Source organism: Hyperoodon ampullatus (assembly GCF_949752795.1).
Source record: "Hyperoodon ampullatus genome assembly, chromosome: X".
NCBI classification, from domain to species: Eukaryota; Metazoa; Chordata; class Mammalia; order Artiodactyla; family Ziphiidae; genus Hyperoodon; species Hyperoodon ampullatus.
The window spans coordinates 38494288-38513992 of record NC_136913.1 but is presented as its reverse complement, the minus strand read 5'-3'; the positions used below and the strand labels follow the sequence as shown (position 1 = coordinate 38513992).

The window sequence follows — 19705 nt, the reverse complement described above, 5'->3', positions numbered from 1 at the left end:
ACCTGTTAATCATGTAGTTTAGGGTCCCTAATAGAGTCATATGAACACTTTTCTGCTTGGTGTTGTTTTCCATTCAGAAATCAACCAGAGGGTTGTATATGTGGTGACTCAGATTTTGTAAAGAGATCATATAGTGTCTTCTTGAATGTTTTATCTAAAAAAAGAAATATAATGGGGTCTGTGCTACTTCTGGCTGATGCAAGACAGGTGAGGATGTTTTTTATCTCAATTAAATAATTCAGTTGCTGACAGTCTGATCCTTGGCGTAGAACAAAAAAAATGGGTTTAAAAATGCTATATGGAAGGAAGCAAACTATTAGTAGAATCTGGATAACCAAAAGGTGCCTTTTCACAGAGCTGTAAGTCAAATCTTTCTCTGTAATGGATGTACAGGTCCTTACTTTTCTCAGATGGTTGACAAAAGAGTAATATGATGTTAGTACGACTAAACATGAAAATCCAATAAATGTGGTTCCAATGAGGCCTGCAGTCTGAGAGATCATGGCTCCTAGTTCCATCTGCCGATTGTAGCACAGGGTCTCTTCTCCTTCTGTGGCCTCCACAACTGAGTAGTATATGATAATTGGAATAATTACGCCTAGAGCAACTACCCATATGTAAACACATAGTTTTCTAGCAAAGTTGGGCTGGCGAAATTTTTTCAGTAACTGGCCATAAAATATTTTCTCGTAGCACGAAGTGGTCTCTTGTGTGGAATCCTTTTTCATTAAGGTAGCATAGCGGCTTATGGCAATCCAACTTAAAATTAAGAGGCTGACAAACATACTTACATGCATGGATAGAGTTCCCAAAAAGTTGACCACCCTGCATTGCGCAGATTGATATTCCCATTGAAAACCTTTCAGGAAATAGATAACCATGAAAGGCATGGCACTGCACACAAGCAAGTTTGCAGTCACAAGATGTGCTAGGTAGATGTGCGTTGATGTTTTCTTAGCTATTTTTGTTAAAAATACCCACTGAGAGAGAGAATTTCCAAAGAGACCAATGATACAAAGGAAGGTGTAAATGATCGGTAAAGCCATGGAAGAGATCATGGATGGTTGAATACATGTTGAGTTGTTACTCATTTATATCAGATTTCCTTGAATTTTGCCACAGGAACTAGAACAAAATTGCAGATATTTAGTATTAAAATTATAGATGGTATTTCAGCTAAATAGTTTTTTTATAAAGCACTGGATAAAATAAAATAGTAACATAAATATATTGGATGAAAAGGGAAAGTATAGATGCCGTCTCACCTTTTCTAATCACGATTGTCCAATTGAAATAAAAGAAAGTTGCTTATTGTGGATGGTGCCTTTGTCTAAAAAACAAAATTTGATAGAAATAGTTAAATGCCTGAGATTTATTATTTTATACTAGAGAAATTTATAATTCTTAGATTTTAAGGCAATTTGTAAATGACAATTGATTTTTAGCCTAGAAAGGTAATTTAAAAATTTTTAAGGCACATACTAGCCAAAGGAAAGTGTTGCAAAAGTATTTTGTGGCCATGTTAATAGAAGACCGATTTTTAATTACCACGTTAATTGTACCTAAATACTTTTCAAAATGGTGTCTTTTCATGGCTAAAGAACTTCTCTATAATCTAATACTATTAGAAAAGTCACTTTTCATATTTCAGAAGTAAACTTAATTCTACATAAACACTTAGGCAAGGTCCTAAATTGAACAGAAGGAAAGTGTAGTGACCAAGGATGGACACCAGAATCCCAGGGTCTTTACCAAATGGCATCAGTAATTTCTTGTTTCAAATATTTAATGCTAATCTATCATACTTCAAGAAAAATCTAGTTTAAGATTCTGTGTCAAAACTGTAGTTGCTACTGCTTGTTGGTTAGAGCACCCTCATGTGTCTTTGTGTGTAATTTAGTATCTTGGTTTTTCAGAGAAGTTTTTTTTTAGAAGATATTTTAATCACAGTATAAATGCAGGTGTGATTTTGCTTTTTTTTTTTTTTTTTTTTTTTTTGCAGTATGTGGGCTCCTCACTGTTGTGGCCTCTCCTGTTGCGGAGCACAGGCTCCGGACGCGCAGGCTCAGCGGCCATGGCTCACGGGCCCAGCCGCTCCACGGCATGTGGGATCTTCCCGGACTGGGGCACGAACCCGTGTCCCCTGCATCGGCAGGCGGACTCTCAACCACTGCACCACCGGGGAAGCCCTGATTTTGCTTTTTTAATGTCTTATTTTTAAATATTTCTTGCTTCAAAAGGTACAAACTCCTTTTTATTCTTATTTTTCTCATGCCTTTACTTCTTTCAGGTGGAAGTAAGAAAACTTTTTGGATTCTGGTCAAATAAAAATCATGAGCTCTATTCAGAATGTGCTTCATTTCTCTGTATTTTTCACCATACCTTTCTAAGTACCACATTCTCCACTCTTTTATAATCTAGAATAGGGATTCTCGATCTTTTTCTTCTCATTCTCTCTTTTGATAAACACAAAACATTTTACTACCCACTGCCTTCTGAGGTTCTTATATGCCCCCAGCCCCTCAGGAATATTTTACTCTCTACCCCTCTTCAGAATCATGATTATATTTTCTGCATCTTAGAGTATAGAAATAGGGATTTTTCCCAAAATATACCATTATAATTTTGAAATAACTTTTTAAACCAATCTTCACCCAAAGGCTTTAAAGCTTGAGTATCTCAAGGTTCAAATACTAAGACCCTTAATGTCTACCAGTGTCTTTATCATTTTATTTTGTTGCTTTGCAATTTTTATTTAGAAAATGGTCCATATGCTTCAGATTGAGTTTGTATCTGAATCCAGTACAGCCTGGCAAATTGGAATTGATTTTAAAATCAGTCAGATTAAAAAAATGGTTCTGAAGAACCTAGGGGCAGGACAGGAATAAAGACACAGAGGTAGAGAATGGACTTGAGGACACGGGGAGGGGGAGGGTTAAGCTGGGACGAAGTGAGAGAGTAGCATTGACATATATACACTACCAAATGTAAAATAGATAGCTAGTGGGAAGCAGCTGCATCGCACTGGGAGATCAGCTCCGTGCTTTGTGACCACCTAGAGGGGTGGGATAGGGAGGGTGGGAGGGAGACGCAAGAGGGAGGCGATATGGGGATATATGTATACATATAGCTGATTCATTTTGTTATACAGCAGAAACTAACCCAACATTGTAAAGCAATTATACTCCAATAAAGATGTTAAAAAAAAAGATTGAGGCTGAAATGAAATATTTACAGACAAACACCACCTGAGGGAGTTTATCAACAAGAGACTATCACTAAAGGAACTTTAAAGGATGTAGTTTAGGAAGAAAGAAAAATGCTCCCCAAAGGATGGTCTGCAATGCAAAAAGGAATGATGAGCAAATAAAATCGTAAACATTTATGTAAATCCAAACCAAAATAGTCATGTATTTTAAGAGTAATTTCAAATTTGTGGATTTAAAACAGGACAGAACGAAAGTGCTGGGCAAGAATAATATGCAAGTCAAGAGTGGGGTCTAACTTGATGTTCCAATGTCTTTGTATTCTTTGGGAGTGGGATTAACATACTGTTTCACTTTAGTATATGTCGAGTTAAATATGCATGACAAAATTTCAAGGTAACCACCTAAAAAATAGAAATAGAGTGCTGAAATTCTAATTTACCTGGGGGTGGGGGGATGGAACAAAAATGAAAAAAATCAATTAAAATATGGAATAAATATTTTTAAAAAGTAAGATTATAGAAATCATCAAAATAAATATTAATGGACTAACCTTGCCCATGAAAAGAGCAATCAGGGACACAGTGAGAGAGTGGCATGGACATATATACACTACCAAATGTAAAATAGATAGCTAGTGGGAAGCAGCAGCATAGCACAGGGAGATCAGCTCGGTGCTTTGTGACCACCTAGAGGGCTGGGATAGGGAGGGTGGGAGGGAGGTGCAGGAGGGAGGAGAGATGGGGATATATGTGTACATATAGCTGATTCACTTTGTTATACAGCAGAAACTAACACAGCAATGTAAAGCAATTATACTCCAATAAAGATGTTTTTAAAAAATCAGTCAGAGTGAAATTAGCTAGTTTATTTCTTAAGAAAAAATTATCTGATCAAAGTAAATTTTTATATTACATAAGGAATGGAGCTTCCTTTTATGATGATGTTAAAGAAAAACACTAACCCCTGCCTTGTGTAGATAATGCATTATGTACTAAAATCTATAAAGGTGGTGCTTCTGTATTAATGGATAGTACTCCTTTTTTTTTTAAACTAGACCACCACATAGAGGATCTGTTATCTCATATTATTCATTACCATTGCCTTGCTTTTCTACTAGCAAATGCTTCAGAACAGAAGAGAGGTAAAAAGACTTTCACAGAGGCTAGCTTTATCAGACAGATGACATCGAAACTCTATAGGAACCTTCACTATAACAAACGACAACTAGTTGACCATCTTTAGCTTCCCAAACATCAAATTTGTATCTACTGTGTACCTCTCCTTTAAAAGTAAAGTTTGATTATAAAACTGCTAGATAATTGTTTTCTAAAATTTAGAAAATACTCTAAAGCTTAAGAAATCAAATAACAATCACGTTATATATACAGGATTGCTCTCTAGAAAATGTGTACAAGTCTGCATTCCTCTCAGCAGAATGTCTTGTCTTGAATCACTCCTGTAAGACATTGTGCCTCTGCTAATTTGACAAATGAAAGAAGTCTACAGTTCTAACTTCAGTTACTAATGATTATCTACATAATTAATATGCTGACCTTTCTTAATGATCAGCTTTCAAAACTTAAACAGTTTAGTCCTGTTAGAGTTTTTATAGAATTAACTTTTAAGTTAAAAGTGATCAGTCTTACCTGTATGAGTAGTTTATGCCAACCAAGGCTCTGTTGTTCAGGGTGGTGATGCTAAATTTCAGATTTTAAATTCTCTGATCATCACTCTTCCATTATCTTTCAGTTTTAGTCAGCGTGAATAGATTCTTGCATGACACGAACTGCAGTCGGAAGAAAAGGAAATTAAACAAGGGTATTGAAGAAATTCAGTAGTTACGGTAAATGTAGCAACTACCTTCTCAAAAAAAAAACAACCAAACTCATTTCTCTATTTCTATAGTGGGAGGAAATTAGTGGACAGTATATATACTGTGCTTCCTTTTGATTATTTCATGAACCGGTTACACCTCATTTAACTTCATTAGCATGCTTGGCAGAAGTTAAGTTCAAAGGTTTAATCCCCACGACTAGTTAGTTTTGTACAATACAGTGGTAGAGGGAACCACTCCATAGTAACCCAATAAAATATTGGTACAAACTTGTCTGTAAAATCGTTTGTGGATGGCTTATTTGCAATTCAGCTTTATCACGAATAAAGGGAAACTAAATGCAAAGTTTTCTTACTTGTAGCAGGTTACTGGAATCAAATATAGAGCTGGGGGATAAAGAAGTGAGGCCCAGAGCAGTACATTCAGGGGTTTGGGTCACATCTTGGTTAATTAATGAACTAACTTATTCTACTTCAAATTGTCCTGTGCTGCCTCCATTCAGATTCAAAGTAGTACATTGTTTGGAGCATTTCATAATGAATTTGGGGAATCCTGGAAAGTGCCAGAATCCGAAGACCAAATATGCCTCAAATAAAATCAATAGTTATATTACAATATAAAGAATTGTGAAACCAATTTTATGTATAGTATTGTTTAATCAGTCTATGAACTATTAACTAAATGAAAGCTAAGTGTGTACAGCTGAGGAGCCAGACCTGCATCACACATTACCCTTCCTTGGGTAGTTAAACCAGTGGGAGTCTGAGAATGGGAACAGAAATCTAATTTCATCAAACTCAAGCACTTTAGTTATCAGTAAATCTTCATTTAAAATTAATAAACGTACTTTGCCAGTTCTCATAACCCCTGATGCTTATCTTATTTCTTGTTGATTGCATAAATCCTTCCTAATGTTTGCTAATACTTCTCTGTAAAACTAAAGTGAGGACTACATGAGTGTCTGGATTTTGTTCTGCTGTTATTCATCTTTGCATTTGCGGTGCTTGCCATCATTTAATTAAGAACAGTGATTCATCCAGGGGTACATGGCCATTGACTGTAGAGTAATTTGACCTCTGGAATTCCTATCATTTTTACTTCAACAGTTTTTCATGTTCCAGGAAGGAATTATTTAGAACAAAAAAACACTTCAAAATAATTTAGAGAAGAAAGAATGGAAAAGGAATCCTGTTTATAAGTGATTGAAAGATAATTTTAGTATTACCTGTTTGAGGCTTAATAAGTACCTTCGGTCCAAGAAAAAAGAGTGTCCTTACTCTCCACAACTTATCTTCTATTGTCCCCGAGGTCAGTAGATGACACCATCACTTCTTCAGTTATTCAAGCCAAAAACCTAGGAATCATCCTTGATGCCTCTCTTTCCTTCACATGTCACAGCCAATCAGTTGCTGCTACTGCAGCTTCTACCACCACCACACCAGTATTAGCCACATTTAATGAAAGCCTATTATGTACCAGGCATCCTGTTACGTGCTTTATATGCCTGTCTTATTCAATCTTCACAATACCCTGTTAAATAAATATTATGAAATAAATATCTTCATTTTAAAGGTGAGGAAAAGTGAACATCAGAAAAGTTGCATAAGTTGCCCAAGGTCATGCAGCCATCTGTCCTCATAGAGCAAGTAACTAAAAAGAACAAGGCCATAGTTGCAACGCCTGTTTTTGATCTAGCCTCTAAAGTCAACACTGTCACTTCTGCTGTATTCTGTTGGTCACCCAAAGCCATCAGTGATTCAGTGTGGGAGGGATAAATATCAGGAGGTGATGGTCTTTGGGAGCCATCTTGGAAGCTGGCTACCACAGATGTCAATCAACCAGTGAACCAAAGAAGAGTCAGAAGTACTGCTTAAAATGATGGTCAGTTGACTGATAATTTATAGGGCAAGAATGCCTGGATAGGTGTAATTTTCGCCGTTTCTTCCTCTATTTTGATTTTTTTTTTTTTTTAGTGCTCTGTAGTTTTCATTTTTTTGCGGTACACGGGCCTCTCACTGTTGTGGCCTCTCCCGTTCCGGGGCACAGGCTCCGGACGCGCAGGCTCAGTGGCCATGGCTCACGGGCCCAGCCACTCCGCAGCATGTGGGATCTTCCCAGACTGGGGCACGAACCCGTGTCCCCTGCATCGGCAGGCAGACTGTCAACCACTGCGCCACCAGGGAAGCCCTGTAGTTTTCTTAAACAGTGCAATTCACAAATATTTATTGGAGTTCCTACTGTGTTTCTAGTGGCATGTGGAGGTCACAGAAGTATATCAACCACAAGCTAATTTAGGGTCTCTGGAAATTCAAGAGTGGTTCCAGAAGCAAGCCAAGATTCAGATTAATATGTGATGTGTGGTACAGACTTTAAGTGCTCTATGAGTTAGAAAGGGAGAAAACTAAATCAGAGTGGTTCTTACAGTCCAAAGGAACCTAAAGGAAAGAGAAGAGAATGCATGGTGAGCAACAATCCTGTGCCAGTACCAGGCAGAACATTTTACATATAAGAGCCCTAGTGATGGGTGGTGGTAGCCCCATTTTACACATGAGGAAATTGAGTCTCAAAGATGTTAAATAGCATGCCCAAGGTGACACAACTAGTAAATTAACTTCAAGGCACATGTTTGGTTTTTTTTCAACCTCACCCTCTACCTTAGCAGAAATTACTGGTTTTTCTCTGGAGTCGATAAGGGTACCTTATGGTAAGTAAACTGGAATCAAGTTTTGAATATTTTTAATTTCATTCATACAGGGTTTCTAGACTCTAAGTAGCAGAATTGACTGGAAGAACTCAAGCCCAATTTTTTTCTTTCTTTGAAAACTTTGGACTTCAGTAAGCTAATTTTTTTATCCCATCAATATCAGTATAAATTCTTTATGATTTAAGTGATTTTGAGTTCCCTAATTGAAATATAAGGAAATTTTTATTTATATTTTCCTAACATACTGGGAAGTGTTATTGCAGTTGGTAAAAGGTGTAAATGTCAGAGAATACAAGATTAACAGAAATACAGCTTGTCAGGCAGAAATTTCAAGAATTTCAAGTTCTGTGTAAAAGTGGCCCCTTGGACTTTTCTCATTTAGGTCACCTACAGTTTTCTTTGGTTCTCATTCATCTTTCCCATGCTTCTCCTCTTCAAAGTTCTGCTTCTGTTTCCAAGTCTAAATGTTCTTGCCTAACCATTCTAATTACTTCCTATATCATTGCCAAATACTGGCTTCCTAAGTGTTCTGCTCTGACCCTTATGATTTACTCCTCGAGGTGTTAGAGTAGTTCCCCAGAGTGTAAGTCCTGCCTTGTACGAAGTTTCCTGCTTTTGAGATGTTTGAGGTTCAAAGGGTGGGCATGCTATAATTTACTTTGACAATCCATGGTGAGCTGTATTCAGCAGGGGTGCATGAGAGCTTTCCTGACGGATTACTGGGGTTAGGATAGGGTCCCTTTTCAACTTGCCTCAGAGCCAGAACCCAGAAGACACAGGACAGCTCAGTCTTACCTGAATCATTGTGCTTCAACTAGACAGTTATTTTGGGCTACCCAAGCTAGTGTCTTCTAAAATGGCGACAGTTGGCCTTTTAAGCACTCTATCTGACCCATCAGAAGTTCAGAGCGTTGGGAGGCTGGTGTGCAGGAAGAGAAGACATGCCTTATGTAGTCCACATTAGAACTTGACATTCAAAAGATAATTATTTCTTCAAGGGGGAGTTGGGGTTGGGGTGCAGTGGAAGCCTTTATCCAGTTCATTGCACACCCGAGCCAGTAGTTACCTTTAGGAGGAGTGAAGCAGAGACCTGTTACTCAAAGCTGTGGTTTGTTCAAGGTTCTCTGAGCGCCCCCGCTCTCTTCAGGATGTGGTGTCTGGCCACAGCCCTGTCTCTGTCTCCAGTTGCACTGTGCTCAGGCCCTCGCAGTCTACCACGAGCAGCTATAATCATGGCTGTCCCACCCTTAATCAGGGTGTGAAGATCCTCTACTTGCTGCTACGAGCTGGTTTCTCAGCAAACCATGGGAGTATTTTCCTCAAGAACTATTAAAAAACAGCAGAAATTAAAGTCCAAAGTTTATAAATTTATAATAGCACAAAAAAGTGATTAGCTTTGTAAGAAAGGTCTAATGACTAAATGGACCTGCCAATCAGAGTTTCACTATACTTCACCTTTGGCTTTTGTCTTTCCGTATCGGCTTGAATGCACTGGATAGACATTTTCTTCTAGAAATGCACACCATAGAAACATGGTGACAGTCATTAGAATTGGAATGACCTCAGAAGTGGCAGTTGGAAAACAGATGGGAAATTAGTAGGTTTAGGGAAAGGGAAACTTTAGCATTGGATTAGATGAGGCAAAGATATTTTTGAGGACAGATTTTGAATTTCAACATCTTTGAGTCAGTCAAGTTTGGTTCATATCATGCTTCAGAACCTACCTTTTTTTTTTAAGGTTCTTTGAAAAGCCAAAAGTAGATTAAAATTTCTGAAAATGAAGCATTTGATTATAGAATTCTAAAAATAATTTAAGCCATTGTATTGCCACAGGTACAAAACACATATATACACCTTGGATTATGACTTGCAATGAGATTTAAGGAGTTAAAAAGACATCATATATCAGTGCCCAGAAACCTCACCACTGCCCCTTTCTTCTCAAGACCATTTCCTGGACATTTTATTACCAATCACTTCTTTGGAATTTCTAGATAAAATTGTCTTGAGGTTAAATCTCCTGCTCCATGTCACTGTCTTTATTCAAGGGGAAAAAAGAGATGTCAAAAGAAGATGAGGAAGAGTTGGGTATCTGAGGTCTTACATCCTGTACCTATTAGTGTCTATATTTACTTTCTCTTATTAAGAACCCCAAGTATTGAAGTAACAAGCTTTCCTGAGAACCACTTTTAGAAAATTTATAATAATAATAAATGACAACCACTGAAGTGCTTTTATATATATTCACTTAATTGTTAAGATATTTAATTAAGATATCTCTCAGATGGATACCATTATTACTATCATTTTCAAGATGAGAAGATTTAGGTCCATAGAGGATAAACAACTTGTTGATGGTAATGTAACTGGTGTATTGTAGGGCCTATATTTGAACCCAGGTAGTGTGACTTCAGATCCCATATTCTTAGCTACTACCAGAATCTGGATTATTGTTTTAGATAAAGGTGACCAAGTGTCCCTGGTGACCAAAAATGTATCAGTTTTCAATCTGGAAATTTATTAATTGCTGCCAACTCTCCGTTGTACTAGTACTTTTCCCCTCTGTAATTGGCAAGTAATCTGATGGTCATATTTTGAGACTCTCTGAATATATTTTTTCCCCTTTCACCCAGTGGATTTTAGCATTCATTGATGGTCCTTGCCTGAATCATTGCATATATTGGTGGTTGCGTTTTTATAATGTTTTGACAGAGATATATTAGACTTGAAGTAGTCATTTTAAGGTATCACTCTAAACAAGTGTTGGTGTCTTATTAGATAGTTCTCAAATTGTACTATATATGGTATAGTTTCTAATGTTACTATGTGCTCTCTTCTTCCTCCTCCATCAAAAAGCCAGCCTAAAATGTATTGTTTTAATAAACCTGCAAATAAAATATTGAAGCCAGGAAATATAAGTTCTCTGGAGTTCCATATCGCCAGAAGTATCTGGTAGAGAAAATTGGAAAGAAGAAACCACAGTTACATTTTAACACAGAAAAAGTCTGTAGAGAATCATTTCTTTGGCGACGCTCTGACCAGCAGAGGGCAATCTATTACCAGCCCTAGTTAAACCTCTTTTGCTGTTAAAGGCTGAAGCATAAGCTGCCCGCCTTGCACTATTTTCCAGCTAGAAACTTAGAACAATTTAAAAGTTTAGTTTTTTTAAGCCCTAACAAAATGATTCTTTATCTCAATAGCTGAAAAAAACTTTAAACGTGATAGAATAAAAATAATTGTATGGACAGTGGATTTCTGTCCTTAAGGTGAAAACCCATTGACACTCATCTGCCTTTAATAGGCTATGTCCTTTGGAGATTTCATTTTGTTTTGTACTAGTGATTATCACAAGAGTCACCTTTGTAAACTCATTCACAACTACAATTATCCTAGCGGTAAAAAGAAAGTCAGACATTTTAGCATGCGAAAGTTTTTCTCATATCTTTAGTTTTTCTTAACTTTTTTTTTAATCATAGCAATTCATGGACATAGTTTTTAATAGTCAAATAATACTAAAAGGCTTGTAATGAAAACGACATGTCATGTCTATCAACAAGTGTAATTTAAAGTGTATTTTACCTAATGAAGAAAGCATAGGAGAAGTCACCTTTATCCTCCACTGTAGTCACTTCTTCCTGTCAACTTAAACTACACAGATCCCCTCCTGTTAAGATACCACCTAACCAGGTGCCTCATCATGCAGCATATGCTTGTTATCTCTGACAACTCATGGTTCGTTAGTAAATCTTCGATAACCCTGCCACTCTCCACTCTGCAGTGGTTTGGAGAATAAATATCTCTCCCTCTCTCTTTCACACCCAGATACACACACACACACACACACACACACACACACACACACACACACACACAGCTTTTAAGCAAAACAGAGGCATTGTCTTTTTTGTTAATGAAATTACTTACTATATTGTCACCTTTTTAGAAATTAATGGTACACATATTTTTAATTTAATTTTATATGCATCATTTACCTATTGCTGCATGCCAAACCACCGCCAGACTTGGTGGCTTATGACAACAACCATTTGTTCATTCTCAATCCTGCAATTTGTTCTGGGCTCAGCCACGCAGTTCTACTGTCAGTCTCTCCTGGGGTCATTCATGCAGCTTCTTAGTTATCTGGCAGCTCAGCTGAGGCTGGATGGTCCATGATGGTCTCTCTCATGTCTGGAGCCTCAGCTGAGATGGTTGTGTGGGCTGAATATCTCCATGTGATTTTTCATCCTGGGTTTATTTACACTGTGATGGTCTTGGGGTTCCAGGAGCACAAAACTGGAAGCTGCAAGGCCTCTTAAGGCCTTGCTTAGATGCCATACAATATCCACCACGACTTATTGGTCAAAGCAAGTCACAATACCTGCTCAGATTCAAGAGGTGGGCAAAGACTCCACTTCTGGATGGGAAGAGCTGCAGAGAATTTACTTTTTTAAAATTTATTTATTTAATTTATTTATTTTTGGCTGCATTGGGTCTTCTTTGCTGTGCGTGGGCTTTCTCTAGTTGCAGCGAACGGGGGCTACTCTTCATTGCAGTGCGCAGGCTTCCCATTGCGGTGGCGTCTCGTTGCTCTCTTGTTGCGGAGCACCGTCTCTAGGCGCGCGGGCTCTAGAGCGCAGGCTCAGTAGTTGTGGCGCAGGGGCTTAGTTGCTCTGCGGCATGTGGGATCTTCCCAGACCAGGGCTCAAACCCGTATCCCCTGCATTGGCAGGCAGATTCTCAACCACTGCGCCATCAGGGAAGTCCCGCTGCAGAGAATTTTAATCTACCACATTTTCTTTACTGTGCTTGCAACAGCAGAGTTCTAACTAGATTTTTATATTTTTTTCCTCAAAGTACAGTACATTGGCTCTTCCTTTGGGATTAATATAGTATGTGTACCTCAGAGTCCATTGCGTCTTGGATAACATCCAAAAAGAAAAGTTAAATTAACTTTGCAAAGGGATACCCACTGTGCCTCAGTTCAGTCTTGGAGCTGTCATTTTCTTTTGATTATTTCTTGTATTAAAAGGTGTACTGAAAGTATCAGGAATCCATGCTGTTTCCTTTGTACTTTTTATCCTCTGTAAATAGCCCTTTTCTATTTCCAGAACTAATCTAGCTTTTCAGTAAAACTAGAAGAAAAGTCTGTTTCTGCTTATCTGATCCTAAGAACTGGATAATTAATTGAGATCTCCAATACTAGAGCCTAAAAGGATACAGAGGGATGCTTAGTCTAGCTTGCCCCTTTAGTAGCTTTTTCCCCCACCATGCTAGGTTGTGCTTATTACTGGAGGTTTAGTTATTTGCAGGATCACAAATGCCAACTATCAGAGCATGAGACCCTCAGTTACTTATTTAGCTGACACCTCTCACTACTTGCCACATATATTTGGAACTCTATAATCAGTCCGCACAAGAGCTGACCCTGTGTGTTCCAGTGTTTTTCAAGTCTCACTGGCCACAAAGGGGAACTGAATATGAACATGCATGCAAACCTCATCAGTTCCCTTTGCAACCAGCTGAAAGTTGTTTTTAATATAGCGGAAACTGTTTTTCTTTTGAGTACAAACGAAATTTCCACCCAAATAATGAAGCATTTCTGCTTCTGACAAATCAGGGAACACATAAGAGGACACTAAATTGCGAGAAAGGCAATTAAAAGAGAAAGTCAGAAAATGAAGAGATAAAACTGAACTGGGGAAGAGAAAGAGGTGCTGCTGAGTACAGGAAAGGAAAAAAATAGAGGGGGAAGTATTGGGGGTACTAGAAGATCTTGGTAGGTGATAGAACATGAGAAGAGGCAGGAAGCATAGAAGGGAAATGTGTATAACAGGAAAGGGCCTGTAACAGTATTGCCAGCAGTGTTAAAGGAAGGCATTAAGATTTTTTAGTCCAGAAGTTTGCCATTGGATAAAATTTTAAAATATCACACATCAGAGGGATTACCATTCCCACCTCAGTTTATGCTATTGAGCCAGTTTTACAGTGCAAGTGCCTTGACCCCGCTTCAGGATGCAGTGCAGTAACCTGTTTGACCACTCTGATTATGCATAACAAAGCCAAGTATCAGTAAGAAAGCAAAGAAATGAGCACCTAACATAACAAATGTCGCAAAACTCCCAGAATCCATCAACTTATTTTAGACAGAGTTTAAACAGTCTCTCTGGCAGTAAATATTAATGAATGCCTGTGATGTGCTGAGCAAGGGACATGGGACAAATCTGCTACAAAAGGAGATTCTGGGAAACTGCTTGGGGACCATTGACCATACAGCAAGCAGCCTCCTTCCTCTACCCCCCAGCCGCACACATCTGAATAGCCCTGAGGGCATGACTGTATGGGCACAACCTGATGGAGCAACAAGATCACAGGTGGCCCCTGGTTGCCACTCATTATTAAGGTATTGAGTGTTCTGTAAAACCCAAAACTTCTGTTAAAGGGATCTAAAGAACATCTAATCCAAACTTTATTAAATGCTTGAAATGCTTTGCTGCCTTCCCAGCTTGCTGAGGATCCATACTATATTGAAATAGTTCTTCTACTAGCAAATAACTCACTGGCTTTCTATTCCATTTGAGATCTGCAATTGTTAGAAAAGCCTCTTCTACAGTCTGGTGAAACATGCTGCTTGCAACTCCCATCCTTCACTGGTCCTCTTTCTGCTTGTTCTCTGAGGCTACACACACACCACACACACACACACACACACACACACACACACACACACACATATTTTTGCTCTAATGCCTTTCTTTTAGTCTTCTGCTTTAAGGCTAAGTAATCCCATTCTTTCAAACTGTCCCTCTTCTGGCATCCTCTCCTCTTCTACTTGCTCAAGTTTCAGAGTATGGTTCTGACAGCATGGGTCTGCTGCAGCTCCTGTCCTGGACGTTGCTGTTATTAGTGAAAGCTAAAGTTAAATTACCCTTTATGAGTGCTTTCCCCGCCTCATTTGGTCCAGGTCAGCTTCCACTGTGTATCTTCCTAGTTCTGTTGTGTATCTTCAGCTTCTGACCATTCCATTTTATATATTTCCCCTGTCTTTCCTTTGACATTTGAGTATTTCAGTAAGTAACATACATTGAATGTTTCCTAATGGCCAAGAACATTTATTCACTCATTTAGTCTCCATAGAGTTAGGTGTTCCTATTATTTTTTGTTTTCTCAGTAGAGGAAAGAGAGCTTGTACAAGGTTACATAGTAAGTGGTAGAGCCAGAAATTGAACTCAGGCAGTCGTTGCAGCAGCTGCCCTATTAACCTGTCCATTATGCTGCCTCTCAGTTCATTATTTAATGTTTAATGTCAGTAGGCTAAGAAGACCTATTGGATGCAGTGCTACCATAATCCTCCCCATGGCTTTACCAGTGGGATGGTAATACTCTTGGTCCATTGGTTAAGACTATTCCCCTGGACTCTGTCTGGGTGGGCAATACCAACATCTTCCTAGTCTCCACCCCCCTTTTTCTTCCAAGTTTCCCTCACTTACCTGCTAGTGAATGGCCAATTCTTTCTTTAAATATGTTGATACACTTAACAGGTCAGCTCCTGGTCTAGGAGACTTTCTATCCCTTTAAAATCGTTTGCATATCTGTAATACTTAGATGTTTGAATTTTGTAGGTTAAGTCTCAGAAAACATTTTTGTTTTCAGGGGACACCTCGTTTGCACTCCTATGTACTATACTATTTCTGACTGAAATGCCAAGCTGTCTAATTGTAAGATAATTTCATCTGCAAATTCTTTAGCTTGGTCCTTGAGGGGTGTATATATTTCAGAAGGCCAGGGTTCATCTAGATTCATTGATTAGAAAACATCTTCCTTTCCTTATGGTGCCTGGCAAAAGAAACCATAAGCAAAGTAAAGACAAGTCCCATACTGGTAGAAGTTATTTGCAACCCATATAAAGAACAAAAGATTAGTGTACATAATATATAAAGAATTATTTCCACAACTTGAAAAAAAAGGAATAAAAACAACTCATTAAAGGGAAAAGGGGAAATGGTATAGATATGAATAGATGATTCACCCAAGAAGAAACATGAATGGGCAAAAAAGAAACATGAGGTGATGCTGCTCCTTTTCACTGGCAGTCAGGGAGGCACAAATTAAAACCACAGGGAGATGCCATTTCACACCTCCCAGATTGGCAAAAGTTAGTAAATCTGATAAAACCACGTATTGGTGAGGATGTGGGTAGAGGAACTCTTATCTTACTAGTGGTGGGATAGGTGTATAAATTGGTAAAATCACTTTGGAGAGCAATTTGTCACAACGGAAATAAACTGAAGATGTTTATATCCTTTACAACCAAGCATTTCTACTTCTAGGTGTCAGCCATAGAAAAATTCCACACATGCACACAGGAGACTTCACTTGAACGTGGTTTCTAATAGTGAAAAAGTGGAAACCACCTAAAGGCCCATTGTTAGGAGAAATGGAGAATTGAACTGTTGTTTACTCTCACAGTAAAACACTATGCATCTGTTAAAACGAATGAATCTATCAACACAAACATAATTTGAGTGAAAAAAGTTACAAAAGGATGTATTAGTGAGATACTATTTGTTAAATTTTAAAAACAAAAACTAATGCACATTGTTATTCATGCCACTTACGAATGTCATAATAGTATAAATATGTACATCAAAATGATATACACTAACTTTAGGCAAGAGGCTACCTCCGGATGAGCTTTAGTATATCTTCTTGGCTTATGTATAGGTACAAGAGAACAGTTAAGCAAATAGGGCCAAAACATTAACATCTGCACAATTTGGGTGATGGGTGCTTAGCTGCCTGTTACGTTGTATTTTCACTTTTTTGTATGTTTGAAATACTTTATACCTAAAAAATGATTATATATGGAATTACCAAACCAGAGTATAACTGTAACAGTTAACTGTTGCTCCTGGAATAACTTGCATGGCTTACTAACACGAAAAGAGATTCTATGCATCATCAATACCTGTATCCAAACCACAGTTAGAAACCTTTTCCAAAGCTCATCTTATGATGGTTTTTTATGCATTTCCTGGGCTAGAAGCAAAATTAATAAGGGTGAGATGCTCTAATTTGATTTCTTTTTTTTTCTCCTTCTATTCAACCTGTATGCTTTTGTACTGCTTTATTGTTCATGTTTCAGGCAGAGCTTTCACAGAATGTACAAATGTGTGATAGCTAGAAAACTAGTTCTTTAAGATTTTGGTCTTTTGACATCACACAATTTTGATGAGTAATAAGCAGAATTTTTTGCCCTAAATACATATTAATACCCATTTATGTTTTTTTTAAAAAAACAAAAGACATCTCAGTAATTACCATTGTGCTTGGGCAGAATGAAATGAAAACGAAAAAGTGTCTTAGCAGAGACAATGCCTGTGGAATAGAAGTCTACCAACTTGCATCCCCTCATATGTAAAATACAGAAAATACTTCAATCACGATGCAATGAGGAGTAAATGATAATAATGCATTGCGAGCACCCAGCACAATAAAAGGTACATAAATATATTTTACTTTGCTTCCCATTCCGTTGCATGTAAACTTGAAGGGGGGAAATAAGAGGCAAAATAGAAGTTTACGACAAACCTAGCACTTCCATTTTAGCTCTGAGTCTATTGTTACCACCACGCAAACAGTCCTCCACGTCTTAATTTGAAAACCAGACTGAACTGAGGCACTGTAGCAGCCACTTATAGGAATGTGTTCTCAACTGGGCCATGTAGCTACGAAAAAGGACACTGCATCATCCATCGTGAGAGTTTCTGTCTCATTCGAGTTGTCATAGTTCAGATTATATTCTGAGATTCAAATGCTTTCTTCTGATCAAAAATACAAGTTTCTTTGGAAGTTTATGGTGTCCGTTGGTGCCTGACATAAAAAACTCTCCAGTAAATGTCATATCTGTTGTGAATATTTTTCTCACTTTGTTGCTTTTGCTTTTATTTTTGTTTATGGTTTTTGACAAAAAATAGTCTACTTTTAAAAGTCAAATCTATGCATCTTTCCCTGTGGTCATTTCTATTTTATTATTAGGAAGTCTTTTCCCTTCCACAGATGGGTTAGTCACATATTTTTAAGTCTTTTAACGCATTCATTATTTACATTTAACTCTTTGATCCAGTTATAATTTTTTTTGGTGTGATACGAGGCGAGGCTATAAATTGGCTTTTATTTTAAATAAGCACAGAACTATTTATTAATTCATTTCTTCCTTCCCCTATGCTTTTTGTGATGTCTCCTTTATTTGCAGTGATTCTCTTTGAAGGAGGAAAGTGTATCAGAGCCACTCAGAAAACTTTTTTTTTTTTTTTTTTTTTTTTTGGCGGTACGCGGGCCTCTCACCGCTGTGGCCTCTCCCGTTGCGGAGCACAGGCTCGGCACGTGCAGGCTCAGCGGCCATGGCCCACGGGCCCAGCTGCTCCGCGGCATGCGGGATCCTCCCGGACCGGGGCACGAACCCGTGTCCCCTGCATCGGCAGGTGGACTCTCAACCACTGCGCCACCAGGGAAGCCCTAAATGAATTTTTAATAAGTTTTCCATGAATTTTTAAGAAGTTTTCTAGGGCCTCCCTGGTGGCGCAGTGGTTGAGAGTCCGCCTGCCGATGCAGGGGACACGGGTTCGTGCCCCGGTCCGGGAGGATCCCGCATGCCGCGGAGCAGCTGGGCCCGTGGGCCATGGCCGCTGAGCCTGCACGTGCCGAGCCTGTGCTCCGCAACGGGAGAGGCCACAGCGGTGAGAGGCCCGCGTACCGCCAAAAAGAAAAAAATTCATTTAACAGCAGAAACCAACACACCATTGTAAAGCAATTATACTCCAATAAAGATGTTAAAAAAAAATTCACTGAACCCCACTTTGCAAGCTTCTAGCACATCTTGACTAACAGAATCCTAGGTTGCCCTCTGATTTGTTCCTGCTCCTACCCTGTTGAGAGTGATTAATTTGTCATATAATCTTCTCATGTATCATTGAGGGTCTGCGTAGAGCTGTGCCTTCTGTTCCATTGATAAGTTTATCCTTGCATGTGCTCCACAGTGTTATCCTTAATGAAGGATAAGAATATATTTTAATATCTGGTAAAAATAAGTGTGCATTCATACTTCAAAAGGCTAAAAAATAATTAGCCTGTTAACATGTTTCTGCAAAATCCAGGCTGCCTGTTGAGAGAACTCTATTTCATGCTGTTTTTCTCTTATGGATAACTTTTCAGTAAGGCTTTGCTTCACAGAGCTGTAATTATATTAGTTCTACTTTCATATCAGCAGGACTGAAGAATCCATTTTAAAAAGAAGTTGAAAACAAAACCTTCTGTACTAGAACAGAATTTTCTTTTTCTATTGACCTGATCTTAGAAATTCAACTGCCATCAAACCCAGCTCTGCACAGAATACTTTTCCCAAACTAACAGCAAAACTCAGCATTTAGGTCTTACTCTCGCAACCAGGCAGTTAATTATGCCTTTGTTTGGTTTTGCATATGTGAGATGTTATTTAGAAACTTGTTCTCAAGATCTTTTGCAAGGTGAGGATATGTATATACTTCTGAACTTCCCTTTTCTGTATGCTTCTGGAACTAAATCTTGGCTTGGGGGAGGTAAGGACAGTGTTTCCTACTTCTGTACACCAGTGTTCAATAAGAAATAAAAGATTATATGAAATAAATAGCCTTAAATTTGGTAAGTTTAGCAAATTTTTCTAAAAATTTAGTAACATTCTCAGGATTCAGGTTACTCTAAGGTATGTTATTAGTGAAACTTCTGTCGGTAAAGAAAATCTGTTAGGAGCTTATCGATAGGTTGACTTTTAACAAAATTTATTTTATCACAAATAATTATAGCAAGAATTGACTCAGTGTACTTTTTTACTTTTTTAAGAATGCCATTGTGCAGGGCTTTATAGGGATCATCTCATTTAATATAAATAATGAGAAAGCTTCTAGAATTATGAGTGTATAGGTG

General features: G+C 38.2%; 2 protein-coding genes across 7 annotated transcripts in view; one reads left to right on the top strand and one right to left on the bottom strand.

The window, feature by feature from the left end:
• CASK (calcium/calmodulin dependent serine protein kinase) overlaps positions 1 to 19705 on the top strand; it is a gene marked incomplete at both ends in the record, with an annotated part of 397099 nt that overhangs the window by 220616 nt on the left and 156778 nt on the right. The window lies entirely within an intron of this gene.
• GPR82 (G protein-coupled receptor 82) lies at positions 81 to 1091 on the bottom strand (the record flags this gene model as incomplete). Its single annotated transcript, XM_079727876.1, has 1 exon — positions 81 to 1091. One exon carries the CDS (start codon positions 1089 to 1091, stop codon positions 81 to 83), a length of 1011 nt encoding a protein of 336 aa, XP_079584002.1.